Source organism: Bos indicus, chromosome 4 (genome assembly GCF_029378745.1).
Source record: "Bos indicus isolate NIAB-ARS_2022 breed Sahiwal x Tharparkar chromosome 4, NIAB-ARS_B.indTharparkar_mat_pri_1.0, whole genome shotgun sequence".
Lineage (NCBI taxonomy): Eukaryota > Metazoa > Chordata > Mammalia > Artiodactyla > Bovidae > Bos > Bos indicus.
This window is the reverse complement of record NC_091763.1, coordinates 92,448,008-92,472,255: the sequence shown is the minus strand read 5'-3', so window position 1 is coordinate 92,472,255 and position 24,248 is coordinate 92,448,008. Positions and strand designations below refer to the sequence as shown.

Here is a 24,248-nt window from a genome sequence, read left to right as displayed (position 1 = left end):
GAAAAGCAACTAAGTAAAAATTCAGTTGGAGAGCGGGGAGGTTTTATGCCCTGGTTTAAATTCTGTTTTCCCAGAGAATAAAACAGGATCTCTACAGAGGCATTAGCAGAAGCCGTGGAAAAACTCACATTCAGTGCCTGAAAACAAATGAGCTACAGAAAACACATAAGCGGAGGCCCTTCAGTGAAGCAGCAGCCAAGCTCTTGGCGCCTCGAAGTCACATGGCTCCATTCAACGACACAACTCACCCCAGATATGTCTGCGACCCGGTGGATAGGCACTTCCTTCTTGCTATGCAATCCTTTGCCATTCTTAATAGCTCTGCAAAGAAAGAGAAAGGAAAAAAAAAAAAAGTGATCAATGAAAATACAAACCACAGTGGGAAGGGCTAAGGAGGGAGGGAAAGGGGGCAAGAAGAGAGGTCAGTTCACTGGGCATGTGTGACTACAGAGGGCACACTGCTGAGTAACTGCTGTTGTCCAGAACATTCCATGGTGGGGAGGGTACATGTCTGCTCTTCCCCTAAGTCCAGTAACCATGGCTTGGCTGCTAGTTAAGGCCAGCTGTTCACCTTGTTATCAGAGAAAGCTCCCTAACTTGTCTCCAAATGAAAGGCATTGTTCCAGGCATAAAAGAACAATCAGTTGGAAGAGCGTATTCCTGAAAAACAGAAGTAATAATGTTTCTTGAAGTAATAATGTTTCTTTCTGGGTTTAATCATATGAAACATTTTCAATGCAATATATGTACCTAGCGTTCCAATTCTAATGGAAATAAGTTTCTCCCAGGTAAAAAGATAAATTGCCCTGAATGAAGCAATATTGTACAGAAGTCTTTTTAATATGGGGGAAGAAGGGCGTTTCTTGGTGGTCCAGTGGTTAAGAATGCAGTGCTTTCACTGCCTGACCTGAGATCAATCCCTGGTTGGGTAACTAAGATCATGCAAGCTGTGCAGCATGGCCAATAAATAATAACTAAATCAGGAAGAAATTAGCAAAGGTGCATAATTGAGAATAAGCCTCATTCTCAGGTTGTAATGACAATGAGTTTAGCAGGGGATCCTGCAACACACATCTGACCAACTTGTGCATCCTAATTGGATTGGTCTAACTGTGTCCTCGGAGAAGGCAATGGCACCCCACTCCAGTACTCTTGCCTGGGAAATTCCACGGACGGAGGAGCCTGGTGGGCTGCAGTCCATGGACTGAGCGACTTCACTTTCACTTTTCACTTTCATGCATTGGAGAAGGAAATGGCAACCCACTCCAGTGTTCTTGCCTGGAGAATCCCAGGGACCGGGGAGCCTGGTGGGCTGCTGTCTATGGGGTCACGCAGAGTCGGACACGACTGACGTGACTTAGCAGCAGCAGCAGTAGCAATTGTGTCCTAATTGAATTGGTCCAATCTCCCACCTTTTGCGTTCTAATCCCTTGAGTGGTAGCTTCAGGGACCTGATCACTTGTGTAACAATGAAGGACCTCAGACTCAAAGGTGATGGTACAGCACTAAGCAATTAGTCAAGACCTTCACGAATACTTAGAGGAGGAAATGGCAATCCACTCCAGGATTCTTGCTGGGAAATACCATGGACAGAGCAGGCTATAGTCCATGGGGTTGCAAAGAGTCAGACATGACTGAGTGATTAACACTTTGTGCATACTGGCATGTAAAGAACATTTGTGTTTAGGGACAGAGAAAGATTCAGGAATGTGTCTGCTTCATGAACTAGACTTTCTAGGGTTACCATATCTCAGAGAAAGTGTTAAAGTAAATTGCCCAGACCAGGGTCAAGGTGTAGGACCATCACACTATGAACCACACTGCAGCCCTCCTCGTACCCAGGCTCCATGAACGAACAGAACTAGAGGTATTACTAGAGTCCTAGCTTTCTAAATCCAATTCACAAATCAAACTGGGTGGGAGTTGCTGAGTGCAAAGTGGAACAGTCATTTCTTACATATGCGGCCCTCATCATTTGCCTCCTTTTCCACCCAGGGGACCTATCTCTCACTCAACTTATCTGAAACATCCTCTGTTCAGAAACAACAAACAAAACACTTCCCTTTCTACTCAGTTTCCATTCCGTGATGAGGGTAAGAAATCAAAATACAGAATTAAAAAAAACTGTAACTCGCTCTACTCTGAACTGTTAACAGAAAGAAAACATTCCCACGTTCCTTGAATGCACAGTTCCTCCTGAATTTGAATCAAGGCAAGGGCTTTAGACATTGCAAGTGGGTCAGAATTTCTCCATTTAATTTTAGTCCAGTGCTTTATCATTCAGGGAATCTGATGATGACCACAGATGGGGGCTGATTCTCAAGGTTTAGCCCCTGGTCTCTTGGGATCTCCACACTAATAGTAGATCCAACTCTTTTAGCTCCTAAGCCCTGTGTGTATCCAGACTGTGTTCTGTTTCTACAGTCTCCCCTGCCACCAACAAGCTTTCCCCATTTTGCTACCATAAACTCGAAGGAGGAGTCTTGGGAACAAACCTGCTGTGAGGCAAGGCAAGCTCACCGTCACCCCAATTGTAAGTTGCTTCCCTTCAGGGCGAGGCATGCTTAGCTTTCTGCAGGTCCTGTGGGGGCACAAACTGCCTACAGCCTTCTCCTGTTCTAACAATCAGGACAACCAAAATAAACGGACCTACCCAGTAAACAGATGGTTCATGTGAGAACATTGCTGAACGCCTGGCCTCTCCTGGGGGCTGGAGAGCACCTCATATACTACGAGGCAAAAAGAACAGGGCCTGGGCAGTAAGTCAGAAAACAGGTTCTTTGTAAAAGCAGGGAGGTGGTAAATCAAAACTCTTCTTTCTCTCTATGATCCCAAGGGAGCCTTATGACATAAGCAGAAATTTAGGACTTAACCAAGGTTAAACATACTACCCCAAGGGGAAAAACCATCATACTCCAAACAGAAAATATGGATAACAGTATGCATATGACATCTGAAACAAACCAGAATTCTTTAAAATTAAGTCTTAATATTAAAAAGGCAGAGGAACTAGAGATCAAATTGCCACCATCCGTTGGATCATAGAAAAAGCAAGAGAACTGCAGAAAAACATCTACTTCTGCTTCCTTGTCTACGCTAAAGCCTTTGACTATGTGGATCATAGCAAACCATGGAAAATCCTTCAAGAGATGGGAATACTAGACCATCTGACCTGCCTCCTATGAAACCTATATGCAGGTCAAAAAGCAACAGTTAGAACCTTACATGGAACAACGGACTGGTTCCAAATGGAAAGGAGCACGTCAAGCCTGTATATTGTCACATTGCTTATTTAACTTGTATGCAGAGTACATCATGCAAAATGCCAGACTGGCTGAAGCACAAGCTGGAATAAAGATTGCCGGGAGAAATATAAATAACCTCAGATATGCAGATGACACCACCCTTATGGCAGAAAGCGAAGAGGAGCTAGACTCTCTTGATAAAAGTAAAAGAGGAGAGTGAAACAGTTGGCTTAAAACTCAACATTTAAAAAACTTTAAGATTATGGCATCCAGTCCCATCACTTCATGGCAAATAGATGGGGAAACAATGGAAACAGTGACAGACTTTATTTTCTTGGGCTCCAAAATCACTGCAGATGGTGACTGCAGCCATGAAATTAAAAGATGATTGCTCCTTGGAAGAAAAGCTATGAACAACCCAGACAGCATATTAAAAAGCAGAGACATTACTTTGCCAACAAAGGTCTGTGTAGTCAAGGCTATTGTTTTTCCAGTAGTCCTGCATGGATGTTCGAGTCGGACTATAAAGAAAGCTGAGCATTGAAGAATGATGCTTTTGAACTGTGGTGTTGGAGAAGACTCTCCTGAGAGTCCCTTGGACTGCAAGGAGATCCAACCAGTCAATCCTAAAGGATATCGGTCCTGAATATTCATTGGAAGGACTAATGCTGAAGCTGAAACTCCCAATACTTTGGCCACCTGATGCCAAGAACTGGCTCACTGGAAAAGCCCTGATGCTGGGAAAGACTGAAGGTGGGAGGAGAAGGGACGACAGAGGATGATATGGTTGGACGGCATCACTGTCGTGATGGACATGAGTAGGACCTTGTTTAGGACCTTGTTCCTAAAAAGATTATTATTAGGTACTTGGTTGCATTCAGGCATTAATTTTGGAAAAACCTTCAAAGACTTCATCTTTTCATACTTTAGATACAATTGCTAAATTAGATAAGATTTCAGGCAAATTTTGTAAATTTCATTTACACTCAAGAGGCAGTATCATATTTAAGGGCTTCCCAGGTGGCTCAGTGGTAAAGAATCTATCTGAAATGCAGGAGACCCGGGTCCAACTCTTGGGTCAGGAAGATCCTCTGGAGAAGGAAATGGCAACCCATTCCAGTATTTTTGCCTGGGAAATCCCATGGATAGAGGAGCCTGGCAGACTATAGTCCATGGGGTCGCAAAGAATCGGACACGACTGAGCAACTAAACAACAACAGATCATACTTAAGCTGAGAAATAGTTGTTGCTGCTGCTGCTGCTGCTGCTAAGTCACTTCAGTCGTGTCCAACTCTGTGCAGCCCCATACATGGCAGCCCACCAGGCTCCCCCGTCCCTGGGATTCTCCAGGCAAGAACACTGGAGTGGGTTGCCATTTCCTTCTCCAATGCATGAAAGTGAAAAGTGAAAGTGAAGTCGCTCAGTCGTGTCCGACTCTTAGCGACTCCATGGACTGCAGCCCACCAGGCTCCTCTGTCCATGGGATTTTCCAGGCAAGAGTACTGGAGTGGGGTGCCATCGTCTTCTCCAAGTTGTTGTTAGTTCTTAACAAAACAGAGACAAAAGTGAAAGTTTGTTATTATTATCTGTAAATACTAACTACAAACGCTGCCTGCCCAGGACTAAAGAGTAAACAGTACACTGGACCCAGGCCGCACTGCGTGAGGGCTCACTGACCAAGTTGCTAAACGGTCTCAGGCCCGCTCAGGGAGACCCAGGTCTCCCGCCCTGTGCTGCGGTTGCTTATGTCCTTGTTTGCCCACTGCTGCAGAAAGGGCCCTGGGTGAGCCATCCCCAGAAAACCTCCGTCAGTCTGACACAAGGGCTTCTAGAGAGAGAGGATCTGTGGGAACACCTCAGTGCAGAAATACCTGCTCTTATCTCAAAGAAGTAAGGATCAAACACCAAGAGTGGTAGGCTCACCACAGTGCTGTTCCTGAAAGGAGTATACTATGTACCTTTTTCTTCCAGGATGCAAAGTGCATATGTGACATGCCTGTCTACTAACAGCTGTACATACAGAAAATGAAAACGAGATCCTGCTTCTGCTGCCTTGTCATGACTTCTCGGTGGGGCAATCCCCAAATCTTACATAATCCAGCCTCTGTGGCCTAGGTTTGGGGGCACTCTGACTTTTAAGACCTGGGAGGGTACAGAAGGTAGTAAGTTTGCTTTCCACCAGTGCCTGCTCCACCGAGCAAATGGCGACTCCTCTCCCCACACTTCCTGCAGGCTGAAACCGCGGCTCAACATCCCTTTTCATTAGGCAAGGAATGAAACTCCTGACTTCTAAACTTCGCCTGCTGTGTCTGCTTAATAGCTGCTTTCTCACAAAGGCAGGCTGGAGCTCAGGCCAGCCGGGAGAAAGGAAGCAGTGGGGCAGAACTCAGCCTGCGCCTGTCGGAGGCTTTCTTCTCCAAGCAGCCACAGCACAAAGATGGCAACGACCAGCAGTGTCCATAATGGACAGAAATCATCGCCAGCCGGGAAAAGTGAATAACGTCTGTACGCATACACAGAGGCAACAGTAAAGGAGAGGGATGAAAACTCTGCTTTTTAGGTTGCTTCTAGAAGCTTCTAGAAGCTATAGCGTGGGACAGGAACCCCATTCAGATCAGCACAAAACTCTTCTTGCCAAGTTTGAAATTCTCCTGTATGAGATACTACTGCTTTCCCACTAGAAGATAAAACCATCAACTCTGCAAAGGCAGACATGGGTGTTGTTAAAAGGGAGATTAGCCTACTACTTAGCATAAAAGGATTAGAACCTAACACTGTACAAAGAAACAGTTTGCTTTTCGGTTCTAGGGCCCCTTGCAGAAAAGCCTCCATCTCCAAGGCACAAGCCTTAGCACCACTGACATCCTGAATCATCAGTTCATCTTGTGGCAAAGAGGCCATGACTTTAATTTCAATACAACAATGGTAGACTGGTATTCTGAATAATTTTGTAAGTTTACAAAAAAAGTTCAAAGAATGTAAGGTTAGAGCCAGCCTTAACCCAATCATAAAATAGTTGCCACATGAGGAATTTTTTAAAAATCAAATTCAATTATTTATTTGGCTGCATGGGGTCTTAGTTGTGGCTTGCTGGATCTAGTTCCCTGAGGGCTAGAACCCAAACCCCCTGCACTGGGGCTGTGGAGTCTCAGCTACTGGACCATCAGGGAAGTCCCTTTTCTTGGGATTAAAAAAGTTATTTTTATCTTTTGGCCATGCAGTGCGGCATGTGGAATTTTATTAAGTTCCCCAACCAAGGAATGAACCAGAACTCTCTACACTGGAAGCATGGCGTCTTAACCACTTGACCACCATGGAAGTCCCAGGAATTCTCTACCTGGTGACATAAGTGAGCTTCAGGGAGAATGCTGGGAGTATCTATGAATCAACCTGAAATAGTAGTAGGAGAATTATATATGTGAATTTTTCTGGGGAATAGGAACTCCAACAGCTTCACAGAAAGAACCACTTTTATACATAAAAGGGATCTAAAGGAAACAAAGTGATGGAAAGCAGACAACAGAGGCAGAGGGAAATGACGCGGCAAGATCAGGAGGCCCTGACTGGCAACTCCCCTTTAACAGCACTGCCTTGTTAACCAGGAAACCAAGCTATCCCTTAACTCTGCTCTGAGTCCTTGCCTACAGCCAAGCCTTTCTTCCTTCCTAATTGTGCTCACTTGGCTCTGCTGTAACCCTCTTGGGCCAGGCCCACATCAATTTATTCCAAGATAACATCAGGACTATTTTAACTAAATCCACTCAGGCTCCTTTGAGAGCACACACCACCCCTCCATGACTTCTTCACAAAATCAGTTCATCACTTTGTTCCCCTGCTTATACCCATAACAGAGACCCCCAGCCTGTGCCATCAAGGGGAAAGTGTAACCTGGCTTTCATGGGCCCGTTTGTCTTCCCTACTCCTTCTAATCCAGTGGGGTCCATTTTCTCCAGACCCTTACGTGCAAATCATTCATAGATCCACACTAGAGAAAAAAAGCCACCACCTCATCCCAATCATAAAACAGCTGTCACATACAAACTGCTAAATCGGGGCCCTAGGTGGGAGTCTGTTTGAATAGTGGAAGTATCTACAAACTACTCTGAAGCAGTAGAATTATATATGTGAATGGGTACACGTCTGTGCATCACTCAGTTGAGCATCCAGTTACAAACTGCAATGCAGTATTTTTGAACTGCATCATGCATTCACTTTAGTTCTATAGTAGACTATGGGCCCTTTGAGGACTTGAATTCTAGCCTTAATATTTGCTACAGTATTTAATACAGAGCTATATTTACATAGTCTTAAACTCAGGGTCACCTAGATAAATTATCGTGCGCCTGGTAAAGCTGAACCAATGTCCACTGACTAACACAGAGTGTGAAGATATTTCAGACTGGAGACTGGATAATGCCAAAGTGGGCATAGAGCACAGAAGAGTGAGCTTGTTGGCTTTCCTGGAGGTGCAGATTTGTGGTAAGATACATGCTCCAGGTTGCAGGCATCTTGGTTTCGCTACTTGGAGTGGGGCAAGGCAGAAGAGTTGAAAGCCTGGCCTCTGAGCGGAAGCACAAGGGCATCAAGATCAGAAGCCTCGCATTCCCCTTCTTAGGTCCCCGAGAGATAGAGGAGGTGGTTGGCCACCTGAAAGGCAGTGATGGGAGCAAAGCCCCAGCTAACACGAACAATAAAACAGGACCAAGTGGCAGGACGGTCAGAAGCACCTACTGGGTAGTACAGAGTATGTAACTATGGAGAAAGGGAAAGAATTCAAACAGAAAAGGAGGAAAAACAGAACAAAGAGCCAGTTAACTTGCCAAACTTCTAAAGAATCTTGCAACTTATTTTTAGCTCACATTGATGAATACAGAGTTTCAACTGAAACAAACAGCAGTGAAACACAGCAGCAAGCAACACTTTCTTCAGCTTTTTTTACTGGTTCCTTGGCACCTGGAGGAGGCAACCAGGTCCTGACACTCAGAAAATGAGATGTGGAGCGGGCACAGGTGCACAATGGGGGGGCGGGTGAGCTAAGATGATGCAGCTGCGTTGCAAACGAAATCAGAATCACTGATAAGACAGAAAAGATGGAGCGTACATAGTTGGGAAAGGAGGAAATTGAGTCCTACGGTCAAGGGGAGGTGGGAGGACTTTTGAGGCAGTAGAGCAAATAACAAGGAACTCTGGGCAACCTCATCTAAAACTAATATAAAAAGAAATGAAGATGTATTTCTGTTGTGCCAGGTGTGACAAGTGATCTGCTGTGCTCAGGTTAAGAGGGGAAAACTGAGCTCTGTAGAAGAGAACCACCAGGCAGCGCAATATTAGATTCATGAAAACATGAGCAGATGATGCTGTCCCAGGTTAGGGCCACAGGATTAGTATCGCCCAGGAGAAATGGTCCGTGTCAGTCTCGAGTCTTCTTGAGGGGACAAGCTGCAGAAAGGGAAGATTAGAGGCAATGGCAACTGAAAGCTGTCTCAATGACACTGGTTTTAATAATTTTTTCATGTCTTTATCACAGAGGCAATACAGGGCCAGAAAAAGTACAAGAAAGAACAATCCATAATTCAATTTCAAGATAAAAGCACCATTAACGTAATTTTTAAGTGCTGATACACATACGTGTGTGTGCGTGCTGTTGCTCAGTTGTGTCCGACTCTTTGTGACTCCACGGACTGTAGGCCACAGGCTCCCCTGTCCATGTAATTTTCCAGCAAGAATACTGGACTGGGCTGCCATTCTCTTCTCCAGGGGATCTTCCCCACCCAGGGATCGAACCTGTGTCTCTTGCGTCTCCTGCACTGGCAGGCAGGTTCTTTACCATACCTGCCCACTTAAAGAAAATTGTGGGCAAAGTTTAGCAATTGTTTTTTTCCCTCACAAATAGTGAACTAAATGAACACTTCCTTGTGTTGTTAGTTTTATTACATCATTTTCTAATCATTGCACATAAACCTGTAACGGATGCACATTGTCTATTGCTGGGTATCTCTGTGACTGTACTATTCCAGTGTAATACTTCCAGCCCTGTAAATTACGCCAAAGGAATAGGTCTTACACTGTCAGGCATCTTACTAATTATTTCTTAGAATAAATTCATACAACCTGGACGGCTATGTCATGGGTCAGTGAAGCGCCATTCCTGTTTTTCACCTCCTTTCCCCAGGCAACCCGGACAGAGCATGCCTTGGCTCGTGGACTCTATCTGTGGATAATCCCTTCGATTTAGGTGCTTGTTCTCACGTATCCCATATGCCCACTGGGATCTCCATGCTTATCACGATGTTCACAATTATTTACTCGCTCACCCACATCCCCACCAGACCATGTGTTTTTGTTTTCTCCTCCAATGCACCTGCTATTTGTTACTGTAAAAACAACACATCAGAGAAAAATTTAATGCCTTTTACTCAGTCAAAAGACACAACAGACTTACTGCTGGGAAAATGGTTTTTCCAATGTGAGTACATTTACAGGGACCTGCTGGAAAAGATTCACTGCCATCCGCTACAGATTTGGCTCTCTGAACTTGACACAGAAGCAAGAGGCATGGGAAGTAAGCCTACTCAACTTCTGGGCCCAGAGTTGGAAGAGGGGAGTTGGGGGGCAGCGTAGAAGATCACACTCATGTGAGGGAATTTACAGGAAACTTAGATGCAAAGAGGTCTACAAAAGAAAGAAAGCTCTGAAGGAGATTTCTCTCTCACAAGCTGCTATAAAATTCTGGGCATTGATGTATCAGTGATTAATTATTTGAACTCCAGTCCTCCGGAGAGATTTCCAAGGATTAGAGCCAAAGCAGGAGACTGACGTCTGTAATAGAGACTCGCTCCCCAACCACTCTGCCCCCTGATACCACAGAGGAGGCAAATCACGTGAGAACAGCAACTCTCAAGATGATTTCATATTAAATTAGCCAAGAGCTGGCAGAAGCTACTCAGAAGGAATCTGGTTAAAGAGTCACAAATGCAAGGCATGAGGAAGGGGAAAGAGGAGTTAAAGGGAATACAGAGCTAGTCAACGGGCTTGCTGAGAAATAAGTATGGCTGCCAGGGAAGCACCACCAGGGCAGGAGTGCAGAGAGATCCAAAGCTGATCCTGTCCACGGCTCAGTCTCTTTACCTTTACTTAATGGTTACAATTCCAACTACTAAATCATTAATGTGCCACAAAAAGGACACAATTTTGATTTTTTTCTTAAAAAAAAAAAAAAAGTAGTTAAGAATTGTTTAGGGCAGTGGTTCTCAAATTTTAGTGTGTGTTAGAATTTCCTGAAGGATGTGTGAAAAGAGATGGCTGGGGCTGAATTCCAGTTTCTGTTTCCATAGGTTTAGGGCGGGAAGATGTGGGCAAGACCTGAGAATTCACAGTTCTAACAAGCTCCCAGGTGAAAATGATGTTGCCGGTCTGAGGACCAGACTGTGAGAACCAGTGGCTTAGGGAATCAAATTAGGAGACATTCAAAAATGGCAAGGATCAAATGTTATCACTTTATTGCTACAACTTATTTATTTGGGATTAAAATTATATTCACAGTATGATAATCTTCAAATGTATTTTGAAATATGTTGGAACTATTTTGAAACCTCAAATATTTAGGGACTGAGAGGAGCAAGAGCCTTTTAGCCAAAAGAACAATGAGATGGTGGAGAACAGATGAGGTGCTGTGGGCAGATAAATGGTCACAGCTGGGTGGGAAGGGGCAGTGAACACCCAATTAATTACAGATGTTAGTCAAGAACAACTTCCTCTGCAAGAATACAACCAGTGCACATTAACAATTACAGAAAAGACTGGGCAACGAGGACTTCTTCCTATGAGTTCATGACTTGACTGCCCATACCTTGTGTACACAGAGGAGCTAAAGCTTGTGGGTTCTGACTTTAACCCAAACCCCTACACTAATCATTGAGACGAATGTCATAGCTTGAGTCGTATAGGTTGGAACTGGGAGTTGGGAGGCGAGATAGGATGAAGAGTGAACAGATCCTCTTAATATCCTGAAAGAGAAAATTATTTGGAAATGGAGATATTATACAGCTCTCCAGAAGTGGCCATTTGTGCTGCCTTAAATGCAGATTGATTACTGCTATTTGGATGTTGAGTGCATCATCTCTTCTGAAGAAAGGGAAAAGCTAAATTTCCCCACATTCAGCTGTATCGTCAAATCACTTCCCCACACCCGCTCTTGTAATGCACTTTCCTGTTACCACATCCACGTGCAGGAGCTGATGTGCCTGACTCCCCCACGGTGAAACCCCAACACTGATGTGTGCTGAATCTCATCAGCGACCTCTGGCTGTGCCGCCTACAGGCAAGCCCCAAATCTGGTGGGGTGTGCACGTTTGGGGTTACGGGAGAAAAAGAAGCAGTTACTAAAGAGAAAGACCAATCTCCTTCTCGAGCTGGTGTCCATCTGTACCAGCATCCTGTAACACAGCCAGGTGAAGAGGGCAGCACACAATTTACCCAACTCCAGCTTTCTATGACTCTGGGCTACAAAAACCCACCTGCACTCTGGTGCTACAGGAAAGGAACAGAAAAACTTCAAATCAAAGCTGTGGTTTTCAGCAGTATTTGGTAGGATCTAGTTTTATCCAAAGAGAATGTTCACTTGGTTAGGTCATTAGATTGAAAGTGTGAAATCTTGGTTTATTAAAAGCTGTACCATTAAACGACTGAGCAGAACAGAGGCTGGATGGAAGAGATGAGTTTCAGGGAGGTGTCCTCATGGGAAAATTTAATAGAAATGAGAAAAAGAATAAAAAAGATGTAAGGAGGGCAGTGTTAATGATGCAGAGGGAAAAAGAGGAGGGGCTAAGAAAACAGGTAAGAAAATGAGAAAAGGAAAAATAGCAACACCCAGAGGTCCTATTCAATTATTCAACGCGTGTGCCTCCAAGACTGCATGCTTTGTAAGGCTTCAGTCTGGTATCTTTTTTCTTCACTACCATTATCCCCAGTGCCTAGGGCCCAGGATACACTAAAGAAAATGGCAAAGAAAAGGAATGGATCCAAGCCATCATGTGCGAGAGAAAACCAGCCTGAACAACTGTACCCACTAGAGGAATAATTTATTTTGTTTGGAGAACTGGTTAACTCATGCAGTCTGTATACTGTGATAGGATATATTAGTTTCAAATTTTCAAAAAACAGATTCAACCTCAACACCAGTTTTCTCACTGGATTGGTAGGAAGATGAAATCTGCTTCATACCAAGTCAAAACGGTGTCAAGCCAGCAATGCTGACCTCTTCCAATTAAAGCAATAGAAAGCAAAAAAAGCACTGGTGAGTGATTCTTCACATTTCATTCATAACCAGCATTGAAAATGCCAGTTAAATTGAAGGCACAGACAGGAAATACCTTATCAAAACGTTTTGTGTTTGTCTAAGCACAAGGCGTTTTTTTCCTCCACCTATTAAAATTTTGTGGGAAAATCCCTCTATAAATCAAGGGGAAAAAACTGGAGCTGCTCTGGCTGAATCAGGAGTGGGAGCTCAAGCACATTTCTCTCCCAGTGGTATTGAGAGTACTTCAACAGACATGCAAAATAAAAATACATTTACAATTCACTGCCACAAGAGCACTGCTACCTGGAAGTCAGTAAGCCCACTGCAGACTCAGTAACTGTATCACCAAGAGAGATCTTTACCTGAAACAGTTTCTAATGACTACAGGTGTTGGCCTAGGAAAGAGTTAAGTTTATAGCCTTCTAATCAAAGTCTGTGATGGAAATGCCAACACAGATTTCCTGGAGGTTCAAGCTGAGAGAACTCCACAATAGGGAGGGTAAAAGCAAGAGAGAGTTGATAGGATTTTAATGTTGTTACTGTCCAGTCGCTAAGATGTGTCTGACTCTTTGGGACCCCATGGACTGCAGCCTACCAGGCTTCCATGTCCTTCACTATCTCTCGGAGTTTGCTCAAACTAATGGGCATTGAGTTGATGATGCCATCTCATCCTCTGTCCTCCCCTGACTGGTATTTATAGGGCTGAGAGACCAGAGATGCCAAAGTTGGCAAGGCAGGAACACTAGTTGTTTTTGTTTTTAAAGAAAAGCAAAGTTGCAATCAGAAACAGGACTCCCTGCAGGGCTGGGGAGGACAAGGAGTCCACACAGCTCTGAGACAGGGCAGGCTCATGCTTGCCTCACCAAGAGGGAGGACAGGCCCCCAGTTTCCTTAATCTGCAGTGTGCTGGCAAGGAAGAGAACAGGCAAAGATAAGAGCCTGCCCTTTTCTCTTCTCCCGAGATAACCCTAACCTCATTATGTACGTCCAGAATGAATCTAAATTCATTTAAATCTGCTCAGACACTAGGTTGTTCAACACAATTGCTTTCCCACTGTCAAGTTGGGGCATCAATTTCTTTTCTGAATATATACAGCCTATCTTGAAATCACAAAATCTTAGAATTAAAAGGTGCCTTAAAGGAATAAAGCCCCAACTTCTGAACAACTTCTGTGTTGTCCTGCAATGAACCACAGAGTAAGTTTCCAGGAAACCTTCAAATATTACATTTTAATACAAAGTAGCTTTAGGAGAATGCAGACAGATGATATCCTACAGGTTGGGATGTCCAAGGAAAACAGGACACACAGCCAGGCTTTGACTCCACGCATTACCAGCTTATCTTTAGTGTCCACAATAAGTTTGACAAAAGTCCACCAGGAAGGCCTGTAGAACGCTAAGGGAACTCACTATCTGTACTGTTTAAATCAAACAACACATGTTATATCAAACACATAGAATTTGAGAGACTGTGTAATACCTTAAAAAAAGAAGCGTTCCTATAATGAGTGACCCAGTATCTTGGAAATACCTAGGAAGGGTACGTGACTCCCGGTAGGAGTCAGAGCCCTGCCTTCAGCTTAGAATACTTTGTCAAGATAGACAAAGCAGCCAGCCCACTGGCCAAGAAATACTGAAGTCGACAAGAACGAGAAGCGTTGGGAAGTCAGTATGGGAATGAAAAATTAGAATGATGCAGAAAGGAGCGACACACTTACCAAAGGAGACCACGTGATGTCCCTAACAGAGCACCGAGTTCAGGAGAGTCGTCAGAAAGTGTGGGTCAGCTGTACCCAAGTTCTTTTTACTAAAAATGTCGAGGACACACACTGGAGCTCTCAAGGCTGGGACACAACCAAGGGCCTTTCAATGGAGCCCACGAGAGAAGCGATGCCCCAAAATACACACAGAAGTGCCAAACCCTTATCTTGCCAGGACACAAGGTAAGGAGGGAAGAGGCAGCCGATGATAGACAACTGAACTAGAAAGGAAGGCCGCCTGCCGGGAATTAGGGGTTCATTTGTCCTTTAAACAAAAAAAGATGTGGCTTTCTCAAGATGCGCCCTGTGTTTGAGGTGTATTGAGGGTTTCCCAAAAGCAAAGTGCCATTCGAATGAAGGCGCCGCAAAGGGTCAGGCACACACAGAACAGAGCTGCGGAGGGTACTGTGAGCTCGTTTCTGGCAGGCAGGTGGATGTGCTTGAAAGCACAGGGAGCTGCAAATTGCCATTCTTCTTCCTCTTCTGTCTCACCCGCTCTACCGACGTGGGCCTGATGCATCATTCCCTGAGCTTCCATCAGATGATCTGAGAAAGGTCGGCAGATCATAGCCCCTCACAGAGGAAGCAGGGCTGGCAGGGCTCATCAGCTCCTGTGCAGGCAGCTGTGCTGACCCAAAGAGTCAGCCAAGTTAACAGGCTGCCCTTTCCCCAAAGCTTACAACGTTTCTCTAAAAGGATTAATAGCTGAGCAGCGCTCCGGGAAGCCAAGTCAATGGAAGAGAACTGGGCACCAAGACCACTAGTGACAGCCAGAGAGGAAAACGGGGATCTGGGGCTCAGGAACAGAGAAGTCTCTCGGAATCACCATCCTTGGGTGACTCAAGATGACTGCTGGCCTTGCCACGTTGCCTTCACCCACTTGTTATTCACTCAAAGAGTTCCAAGATGAGTGACTTGCCCTGAACAAAGCAGATGTTATTTATTCGGCTTTGCTAAAGCATTAGATACAGTACCTCCAGAAATTTAACTTGGGAAATTAATTTAAATTGGCGTGGTTCAGTACACAATCACTGAAGATTAAAAAGTGGCGGCAGGATGATAAACAAAAGACAGTTAAGTGACAGTCCAGGCGGTGAAAGACTGGGCGTCAAGAGCAAAGCCATTCTTGTTCAGGGGTTCTACTCAGGGCCAAGGAAAGGAGTAAACAACTTGCTAATGAGATCTGAGAGGACACTCAGCTGGGAGGTGGAGGAACCACATGGACAGGGACCTGAAATTACAAGGCCAAGTTCAATTGGGGAAAAAAAATACAGCTTCTCTATCCAGGGGAACTAGATAGATAAGTGAACTCAGAATGTGAACTCAGATCACATTCGTGAGACGGGCCGTAAGGGGCAGAGGCAGCAAGCACAAAGTGCTCTGACATGTTGTAATGTGACATGAGCACAGAAGTGCTGAGGTGACACAGGGAATGTCTCCTGGGGCCAGAGTTCGAATGAGGGCGACTTAAGATAAAGTAGCGTTCAGAAGAAAGGTGCTCTTGCAGTAAGGTCGACTAGCATTTTCCCAAAAGTGGGATGGGTGGATGGGGGTGGTTTGCATTCTGCACTGAAAATAGTCTTCAATGGCTATAAGGCCACCATTCCTATCTGGCAGGTGTTCCTGTCTTTCTCACTGGGACTGGCATCTAGAAGATGGCATGGGGCCACCTTCCTGGGGCTCGTGGACAGCACTGCTCCTGAGAAGGACTCACTCGAAGGTCACACAGGCCACTTCTAACGAGTTGTGAGGTATGTACTGCCTCGTGGCGGTGCCTCACTGGCCAGGGGAATCGCTTCATTGCTCTCTGTTTAGTCAACCTGCCACAGGGCCGTGGCCCCAAAGCCGGTTTTTTCATCATCCGTCTGAAATCGGTGGCTCAACACAATTATCTCTAGGCAGCTCATTGCTTTAACAGGCAAGCATCTTGTTACATTCCATCAGCTCAAAATGAGAACCGGACTGTTTTCTTCTTAAAACCTAAAAAATTTCACCAACTCTGCATACTCATTAAACATTAGAGCACAACACAGCTACTTCCGACAGCATAATAAGAGCTTGCTGTGGCCTCACTTTCCGGAGCAGCTAGGCAAATTATTTTCATGCTTACCTGCCTGTCAGAGTTAAACATTCACTAGTGGCGGAGAGAAGGCAGAGCGGAAAATGGGACTCAAGATCCCATGGAATGGCTGAGGGCTCCCGCTATGCTGGCAAGGCAAGACTGCTTCTTTGGATACCATCAGGCCAACTGAGCGTGCCCACCGAGAACCCACCCCCACACAAAGAACAGTCTCATCACTGCCCACTTCCTAGAATAGCGAGATATCAAAAGTACTTGAAACGTGGAGCTGCATTTCCTGCTATGAGTCCTTTCAACCCATTGGCTTAATGATAATATAGGCAGGGAGAGAAGCATAAGATGTGAGGGAGGATTAAAGAGAAACATCAATTATGGGCTACACATTGTATTATTATTTTTTAATATTTTAATGCGTTTATTTGGTTGCGCTGGGTCTTAGTTATAGCATGTGTGATCTAGTTCCCCTGACCAGGGATTGAACCTGGGCCCCCTGCATTGGAGCAGAGAGTCATAGCTACTAGACCACCAGAGAAGTCCATGTCGTATTATTTTACACTAGGCATTCAACAACCAAAGACACTGAACTTTGTGCTTAAGAATGAAGTCTTAGGCAGGTCCTCCAGGGAAAAATCCCACAAGAAAAGAATCCAAAAAGCCATAGCAAGGCGACAGGCTGCTCTCTTAGCTGACGTCGTGTGACATCCTACAGATGCCCTATCCATCAGGATGTGACACGGTGTTAAGAGGCAAATGTCTCCTATCAGGTCAATGTTCTGGGCCAAAGAACAAGAGAAGTGATGTCAGGGATGAAATCTGAGGTACAGATAACACGGGCTCAAACTCATTCCTCCGTGAGCCGTGGAGCACAGGCTGGCAACTAACAAACTTCTAGACAAACTCCTAGGTCACAGGAAAGTGTCTGCATGAGACAAGTATCTGAAGCCGCTCTGAAACAATGGGTATATCTTGGTAGAGTGCAGCAGTCTGCTGAGCTCTGGATCAGAACAGGGATCCAGCAATGATCACTGAGCTCTTGCTGTTTCCTGGGAAGGCTAGAGGAATTGTTCTGCTTCCAGTCCCGTCTAGTGACAGAAAGGCCCCATGAGAAAGAGCCCTGAGAAAGGTCCCTACTAAGAAATACTGCTGAGCAGTATGCATGTCCTTGGGGCAACCAGCCACAGGGATGAAGGACAAAGGAAAATGTCACAGGGCCTCTCACAAACGCTCTCCTGCCAGCTGTCAGAAGTGTAACACCCAAACTCATTCCCTAATAAATGTTTTCATTTCCTTTGTACATGATGAAAGGTCTAGAGGTGGTAAGTGGGAGGGGCTGGGAGCAGGGGCCCCTGGAGGGATGAACCCGAGGCAAACATCCTGTGTAGTAAGCAGGGCTCCACGGTTTGTTCCTGGGAAGGAAAGGATGGTGGAGATAAAAATATTCCACATAGTATTTACTCATCTGTTCATTTTACAACATCTTCTGGGAAGATTATGTCTAATATATGCCTAAATTTTGCAAATTTAAAAATATAGAGGCCCCAGCGTGCTTAACCTGGGTTAGATTGCAAGTATGAAGTGAGTGAGGCCCCTTTTATCTTGATGAGGAAAAGCTAGAATCATAAAAGAATATGGGCTTTCTCAGCACGTTGCTTTCCATCAAATTCTGCTCAGGGACAGGCAGGGAAGTGGGAAAGAATAAAGTGGGGCTGGGGGACCCAAGGCATTCACTTTAATAATTAGGCATCTCACCTGGCCTCGGCAGCGAGCAGTTCATCATAGTGAGAGGATCGCTGATCGTCATCCTGCCGGTATCTGATCACCGTGGCTAGACCTTTGCTGACAAGGGCCTCGGCAATGTTTCTGCAACAGAAAAGATAGGTCAGTGAGCACTCGAGGTGCATATGGGGCTCAGTCAACAGCAATAACAACAGTTAGCACCTGGGGGTCTTAAGGCATCCTGGCAGAGGGAAGGAGTTCAAGACCAATGAGTTGCTAAGCTAGAAATCCAAACAAAAAGGGGGAATAACCAAGTCCCCTGGCTCAGCATTTTTTTCTGGTTAGTACAGTCAGATGCTATATCAATCTGTACATAAAACCTGGCAGAAAATATCTGTAAAAAGCCCACATTAGGCAGGGCTATTTACAGAATGGTATAAACAAGTCACTACCCTCAAGAAAAGTCTGCTCTAAAATACCAGGCACACAGATAAAAAACAAAGCACATAAAAGCATGACCTAAATTTCCCCAAATCTCCTTTTTTTCTAGCCTATACTGCAACTAGAAACTACTGTGCTCCAGTTTGGCAAACTTAGAAACGCTGGTTTCATGGAACACTCAAGAGTGTGTCTTTTCTCATTAGAACTCCGGACACTGACTCTTGGCTGACTCCAAGGGGGCCTGGGTGAGGTGAGGTCAAGAAGGAATTGTGGGGTGGCAGAGGGGTGGTGTTGGGGTAGGATGAAACATCTTCATTAAAAACGGCATGAGCTAGGGAACAAAGTGAAAAAGTAGAAAATGTCAGATGACCAGTTTTGAAGCAATAGTCCCAACAGTCCTTTTAGGACCACAGAATATTCAGATTAGAATCCTGCTTAAAAAAAAAACAAACAAACTTCAACGTGCTGCATGTTCTCTTCACTAGAATAAGACAGCGGGGCCACTGTGAGCGACTTTCATCTACTCAGAGGAGTACACTGGAAGTGATGCTCGGCCAGCTAATGAAGCGTGTTAGCCTAGTTTCTCCTCAACCCGGAAAGGGAACTTCGATGGGCAAAAGTGAAACTGCAAAAACAGATTTTCAAAAGTTACCTGAAGCAAGTAACTGCAAGACAAGAGGCATGGTATCACTGGGGGAGAGCGGCGTTATGTCTTTCTTTGTGTCTGTCATAAGTACACCAAAGGACCCACTCAGACCATCTGGTGAGCTGCCCTTTAGGGAGGAGGGATGGTAAGGAATAGGCTACTGTACCATATGCTATGATTTAGTTTTGCTGGGAAGGCAGTTAACTCTCAGCACTCTGGTGCTCTCAGACTCCCAGCCTTTGGGGATGCCATGAGCTGGGCTAAACCAGTCTATGGGCAAGCTCAAGCCACTTAAGGGTTCTCTTCATCGAGGCCCAGGGATTTACTTTAAAAGAAAAAAGAAAAAAAGAGGGGGGAATATGTGCAGGGAGATAAAGAAGGAAAAGAGGCTGTGGCTGATTCTCTTCTCATTATGTGCCCCTCTGCTGCCTGTTTCTCTACTGCCAGCATGATATTAATATCTCCAAACTGCCACGGAATTAGCACTTCTCAAAATCCACTCCCACAAAGAGGCTGCTTTGCTGGCCACCCTGTCTCCTGAGTCACCGCATAAGCGTGCTGGCAAACGCTGTCATCATCACCGAGCTGGGTTTGGCAGGGTGGAGAATGCCAGCAGCCCCAAGTTAGCAGCTGTAGATGGGGAGAATTTAACTAAGGGTCTCACCCAAGGCCCAAGAGGGCAGGAGAGAGGCTCTGCCCACCAAGAGGCCAGAGGGACAGCTGGGACACACCCAGCTGCAACAGGTTGTGAGGGCTTAGTGATCGGAAATGCCAGAACAACAAAGACGTGTTTGGTACTGCGTTTGGAATAACAAAGCATTGACATTTTACAGTCGATATGTGGGGTCTGGAACAGAAAGCTGGAATGACAGAGCAGGCGAGGGAAAAATCCACACAAATAAGCTTCTATATGAAAAGCTGGAGAATACAAAGCAAAACAGTACAAATGTTTAATGATCCATCCTGGTTAATGCTGCTCCAATCAATTCACAGTATTGAACTGAGTTCCTGCGTGGCCAGCAGAACCAAGGACACAACCCTTTCCTCTCCTGCGGGCTTCTCACCCTCTGGATCCCGCCAGCAAATATCTGCAAACCAGTTAGGGCCTCAGACTCCACCACCTGCTTCAGTGCAATCCATGTTTTCTTAGCTTCTTTTCCCTAAACACAGACTTTTCCTGAAGAATGGCTGCAATGTTAGTGCTGAGGCACGGAAGGTAAAAACACAGGAAACAATGACAGTTATCACTTACGGGGCCCCGCCCATGAGCCAGGTGTGTGAGAATCACACTGCGTGCATTTTCATCTTGGTATGTGTTGCCCTGTGAAATCAGGCTGTATTACAATTAATTCATCATCCATCTTCCAACTCAAACTGATGAGGTCGAAGAGGGCAAGGGCTGTGTCTTTCTTGCTCTGTAGCCAAGTATGAGAAATACAGCACTGGAACATTATTTCTTATCCTAAGCGTTTATTAGCCAAGCTTGCCCAGCATAGAATTAAGAACAAAAGCTTTCAACATGCCTTCCCAGCTTTTGTCATTCTCCTCCCCATTATCCAAGACTTGTATTTAAAGAGAATGAAAGGGAGACAAATAAAATGGAATTAGCCGAGATCCGTGTACTTGACTCTCATTCATTTCTTTGGGCCACTAATGAAAGGTCAGGAGATTTCCCTCTGGCCAAAGATGGCTCAGAACTCGACACTGGTGTGCTGATTAGTTGCCCAGTAAGGAAAGAGAACATTAAATTATGTGCCATGACATTATGCTGCTTTAGACAAATTTATAAATTCTGCTTTCTTGAGTGTATCAGTAATTCTACTCCAATTACACATGTCTGGCTCGAATGGATAATTCACAATCAGCATACAAAAAGGGACCTAACAGTCTTGAAAGTCTAACAGGAAATCATCTCTCTCTGTATCAGCTGGAAACAGAATAAGTGCTGGACTTGAAATGCTTCTCCAAGCTCAAGGAGAATTTTAGGTTATATGGGAAGTGAACTGTTTCCACTATGCAGGATCAGATGTTCTTAAGAAAAACACAAGCAACATGGGTCTCTTGAGCTTTCTCAAAAGATCTCCATGTACCTGACATCCTCCCTGCCCACTCATTTCCACAGCAAGCAGGTTGTGAAAAGCATTTACTTTCTCATTATAAGATACTTTTGAAACCATGGGGTACTATATTCTGCCAATCTGGAAAAGGTATGCTGTGCCCATATATGAGAATGGGATTCTTAAAACATAGATTTCACTCACAATAATTACTTGATCACACTTTTGCCTGCCTTCCCCAATCTCTACACCCCAAATCCAAGAGTGGAAGCAATAATATATAGAGAAGGTCAGATAACTGACTATAATTAACTAGATTACTTAAAAGTAGGGGAAGGAGGGGATAAGTAATTTTAAAACAATCTTACAGGAAAATTGCACATACAGTAACAAAGAACATGCCAATCTCTGATTCATTTGAGAGCAAATGACCGTTTACACCATCATCCCCCAAACCGTTAATGTGCATTTCTGACAAATCAGGATATTTTTCCACATAGTAAACAATGACTTGAACCAGGATATCGATGTGGACACATTATTGCCATCTAACCTACAACCCTACTCAAATTTTGTCAACTGTTCCAATAGAGAATTTAGGGGAAAGCGGATCTAGAGCAGAATCAGGTTTTGCATTTTGTTATCCTATCTCCTGAGTCTGGAGAAGTTCAATCTTTCTTAGTCTACCACAGTCCTGAAACTTCTCACAAGTACAGGCCAGTAATTTTGGATTGTCTGATGTTCCTGTGATCAGCGGCAAGTTATGAATCTTTGGCAGGAATGTCACAGAAGTGATGCTACGTTGTTCCCGTGGCCTCCTTTGAAATGATGTGTAATTTACTGATAATGGTAATTTTGATCATTTGATTCAGGCCGTGTCTACTAGGCTTCTTCACTATGAAGTTATTCTCTTCCTCTTTATAACAGGTATTGAAAAACTATGTAGCTTTTAAACTCCCAAGTTATTCATTTATTGATTTGTAGAGGTTTATGGTCACGAAATATTTTATCTAAAGAGCCATATAATCCACTACAATCGTTATTTTTTCTGATGCTGAAATTACTCCCAATTTGGCCAGTGGGAGCCGGGTCAAGCTGGCTCCTGTGTCCTGTCATCCTTTGAGCTCTTCCTTGCTTTCAGGCCACAGTGTGTTCCAGGCTCATCTTCCAATGTTTTCTGCAGCTCTGAAACCAGCCATTTATCCAAATAGTCCACATTTACATTTTTATCTCCATACACTTATTTCTGTATCTATAACCATTGAAAACCATGTGTGGCAGTCATGAAAACGTGCCTCTCCAATCTCTGACTGCAGGAAGCATACTGACTGACAGCCCCAGCTGCTGTGCTCTGAAACCCATTGCTGTTTCCGCCAAAGCTATGCTTCCCCCCAGCTGCTTCCAGCCAATGACTGAGTGCAGTGGAGACACTACAACCTGCCCGCTGCTCAGAGACCTGGGCGTGCTCTGACAGGGAGCTGCGGCTTTGAGCACGGCCCCTCACCTTCGCTGGAACTCTCACAACTGCCCATAGCCTCAGATTAGATGTTTCCAGTTCAACTTTCCATCCTTCCCTTTTCCACAGAGGTTAAGCATTCACAGCCTCCACCAGCTCCCTTCCCATTTTCTCTGTTTTCCCCAATTAACCTCTTGTCTATTTCATCCTATCTTGGCATCAGCTTTTTAGCACACCATGAGTTCAGAAAGGTACTACAACCCCATTCAACATTTCAGGGCGCATGCAGTTCTCTTCCTTTCCTCATCTGTACATCCCTTCTGACTGTGAGAAGCCTGCCTTCCACTATCCTTAATATTTTACTTATGTGAATAATCGTCTCTGCATACACATACAGTGTCTCACTTACACCTTCTTTGACTTCCACAATTTGGTCCTAACTGCCATGGACAGACGGAGAAGGCAATGGCACCCCACCTCAGTACTCTTGCCTGGAAAATCCCATGGGCGGAGGAGCCTGGTAGGCTGCAGTCCATGGGGTCGCTAAGAGTCGGACACGACTGAACGACTTCACTTTCACTTTTCACTTTCATGCATTGGAGAAGGAAATGGCAACCCACGGGAGTGGGTTGCCTGCAGAATCCCAGGGACGGGGGAGCCTGGTGGGCTGCCGTCTATGGGGTCACACAGAGTCGGACACGACTGAAGTGACTTAGCAGCAGCAGCAGCAGCAGCCATGGACAGGGGAGCCTGGCGGGCTACAGTCCATGGGGTTGCAAAGAGTCAGACACGACTAAATGACTAAGCACAGCACACGGTAGAGCTAATTTAAAGGGTATATGCTACTTGTCAAAAGAGAAGCTAGGGTAAATGGATAAGTAAATTCAAGAGTGCACATAAGGCATAATACCATTACACACACACATACAAACGCACTTCATTCTCCATCTGAGTAAGGGTAACAGATAATTCTCAATGGCTCTGGCTCATAGATCTCTATCTAGCTATTTGAGCTTAACATTTTCCACTTAAAAACCATCAACATTTTATCAGTCACTGAGGTGTCCATGGAGATTACAAAGCAGAATATTTCCTTGAGGCAAATGAACAGGTGGACACATATTCAGAATACAGTAAGCCCATAAAGAAATGCTTTCACACTATTATGGAGTCAAGGCTAAAGGAAACGGGTGAAAGACAACAGCTCAGTTCATGTATAACAGTCACGTCAGCTCTAGGAGAGGCACCGTCTCATGTGTGCACATCCACGCACACACATGCATGCGTCCCCCACGTGATTTTTCTACAATAACTTCAAGGTCCCATGGGTCGAATTTCATAAACTGAGCGTACAATGTACCCCATGGCTAAATACTGTGAGAATATGATCCAACAAGGCATGAGGCATATAGACAGGGCCTTTGTCACCCACGACCCATAAAAGCTCCAGTATCTTAAGCTGGGAAACTGACTCGACTTCCTTCCACACTGGCTGGAACTTCACCACAAGGACGTGCTCCCTCACAAGTTCTGAGATGGAGCATCCTGG

The 24,248-nt window shown here is 44.9% G+C and overlaps 1 protein-coding gene across 1 annotated transcript in view; it reads right to left on the bottom strand.

The window, feature by feature from the left end:
• SND1 (staphylococcal nuclease and tudor domain containing 1) overlaps positions 1-24,248 on the bottom strand; it is a 422,258-nt gene that overhangs the window by 177,713 nt on the left and 220,297 nt on the right. Inside the window, exons 13-14 of the mRNA XM_070787306.1 lie at positions 18,133-18,243; positions 249-321 (exon numbers count right to left, since the gene is read on the bottom strand). Coding sequence (XP_070643407.1) covers positions 249-321; positions 18,133-18,243 — 184 coding nt within the window. The remainder of the gene's footprint in view (positions 1-248; positions 322-18,132; positions 18,244-24,248) is intronic.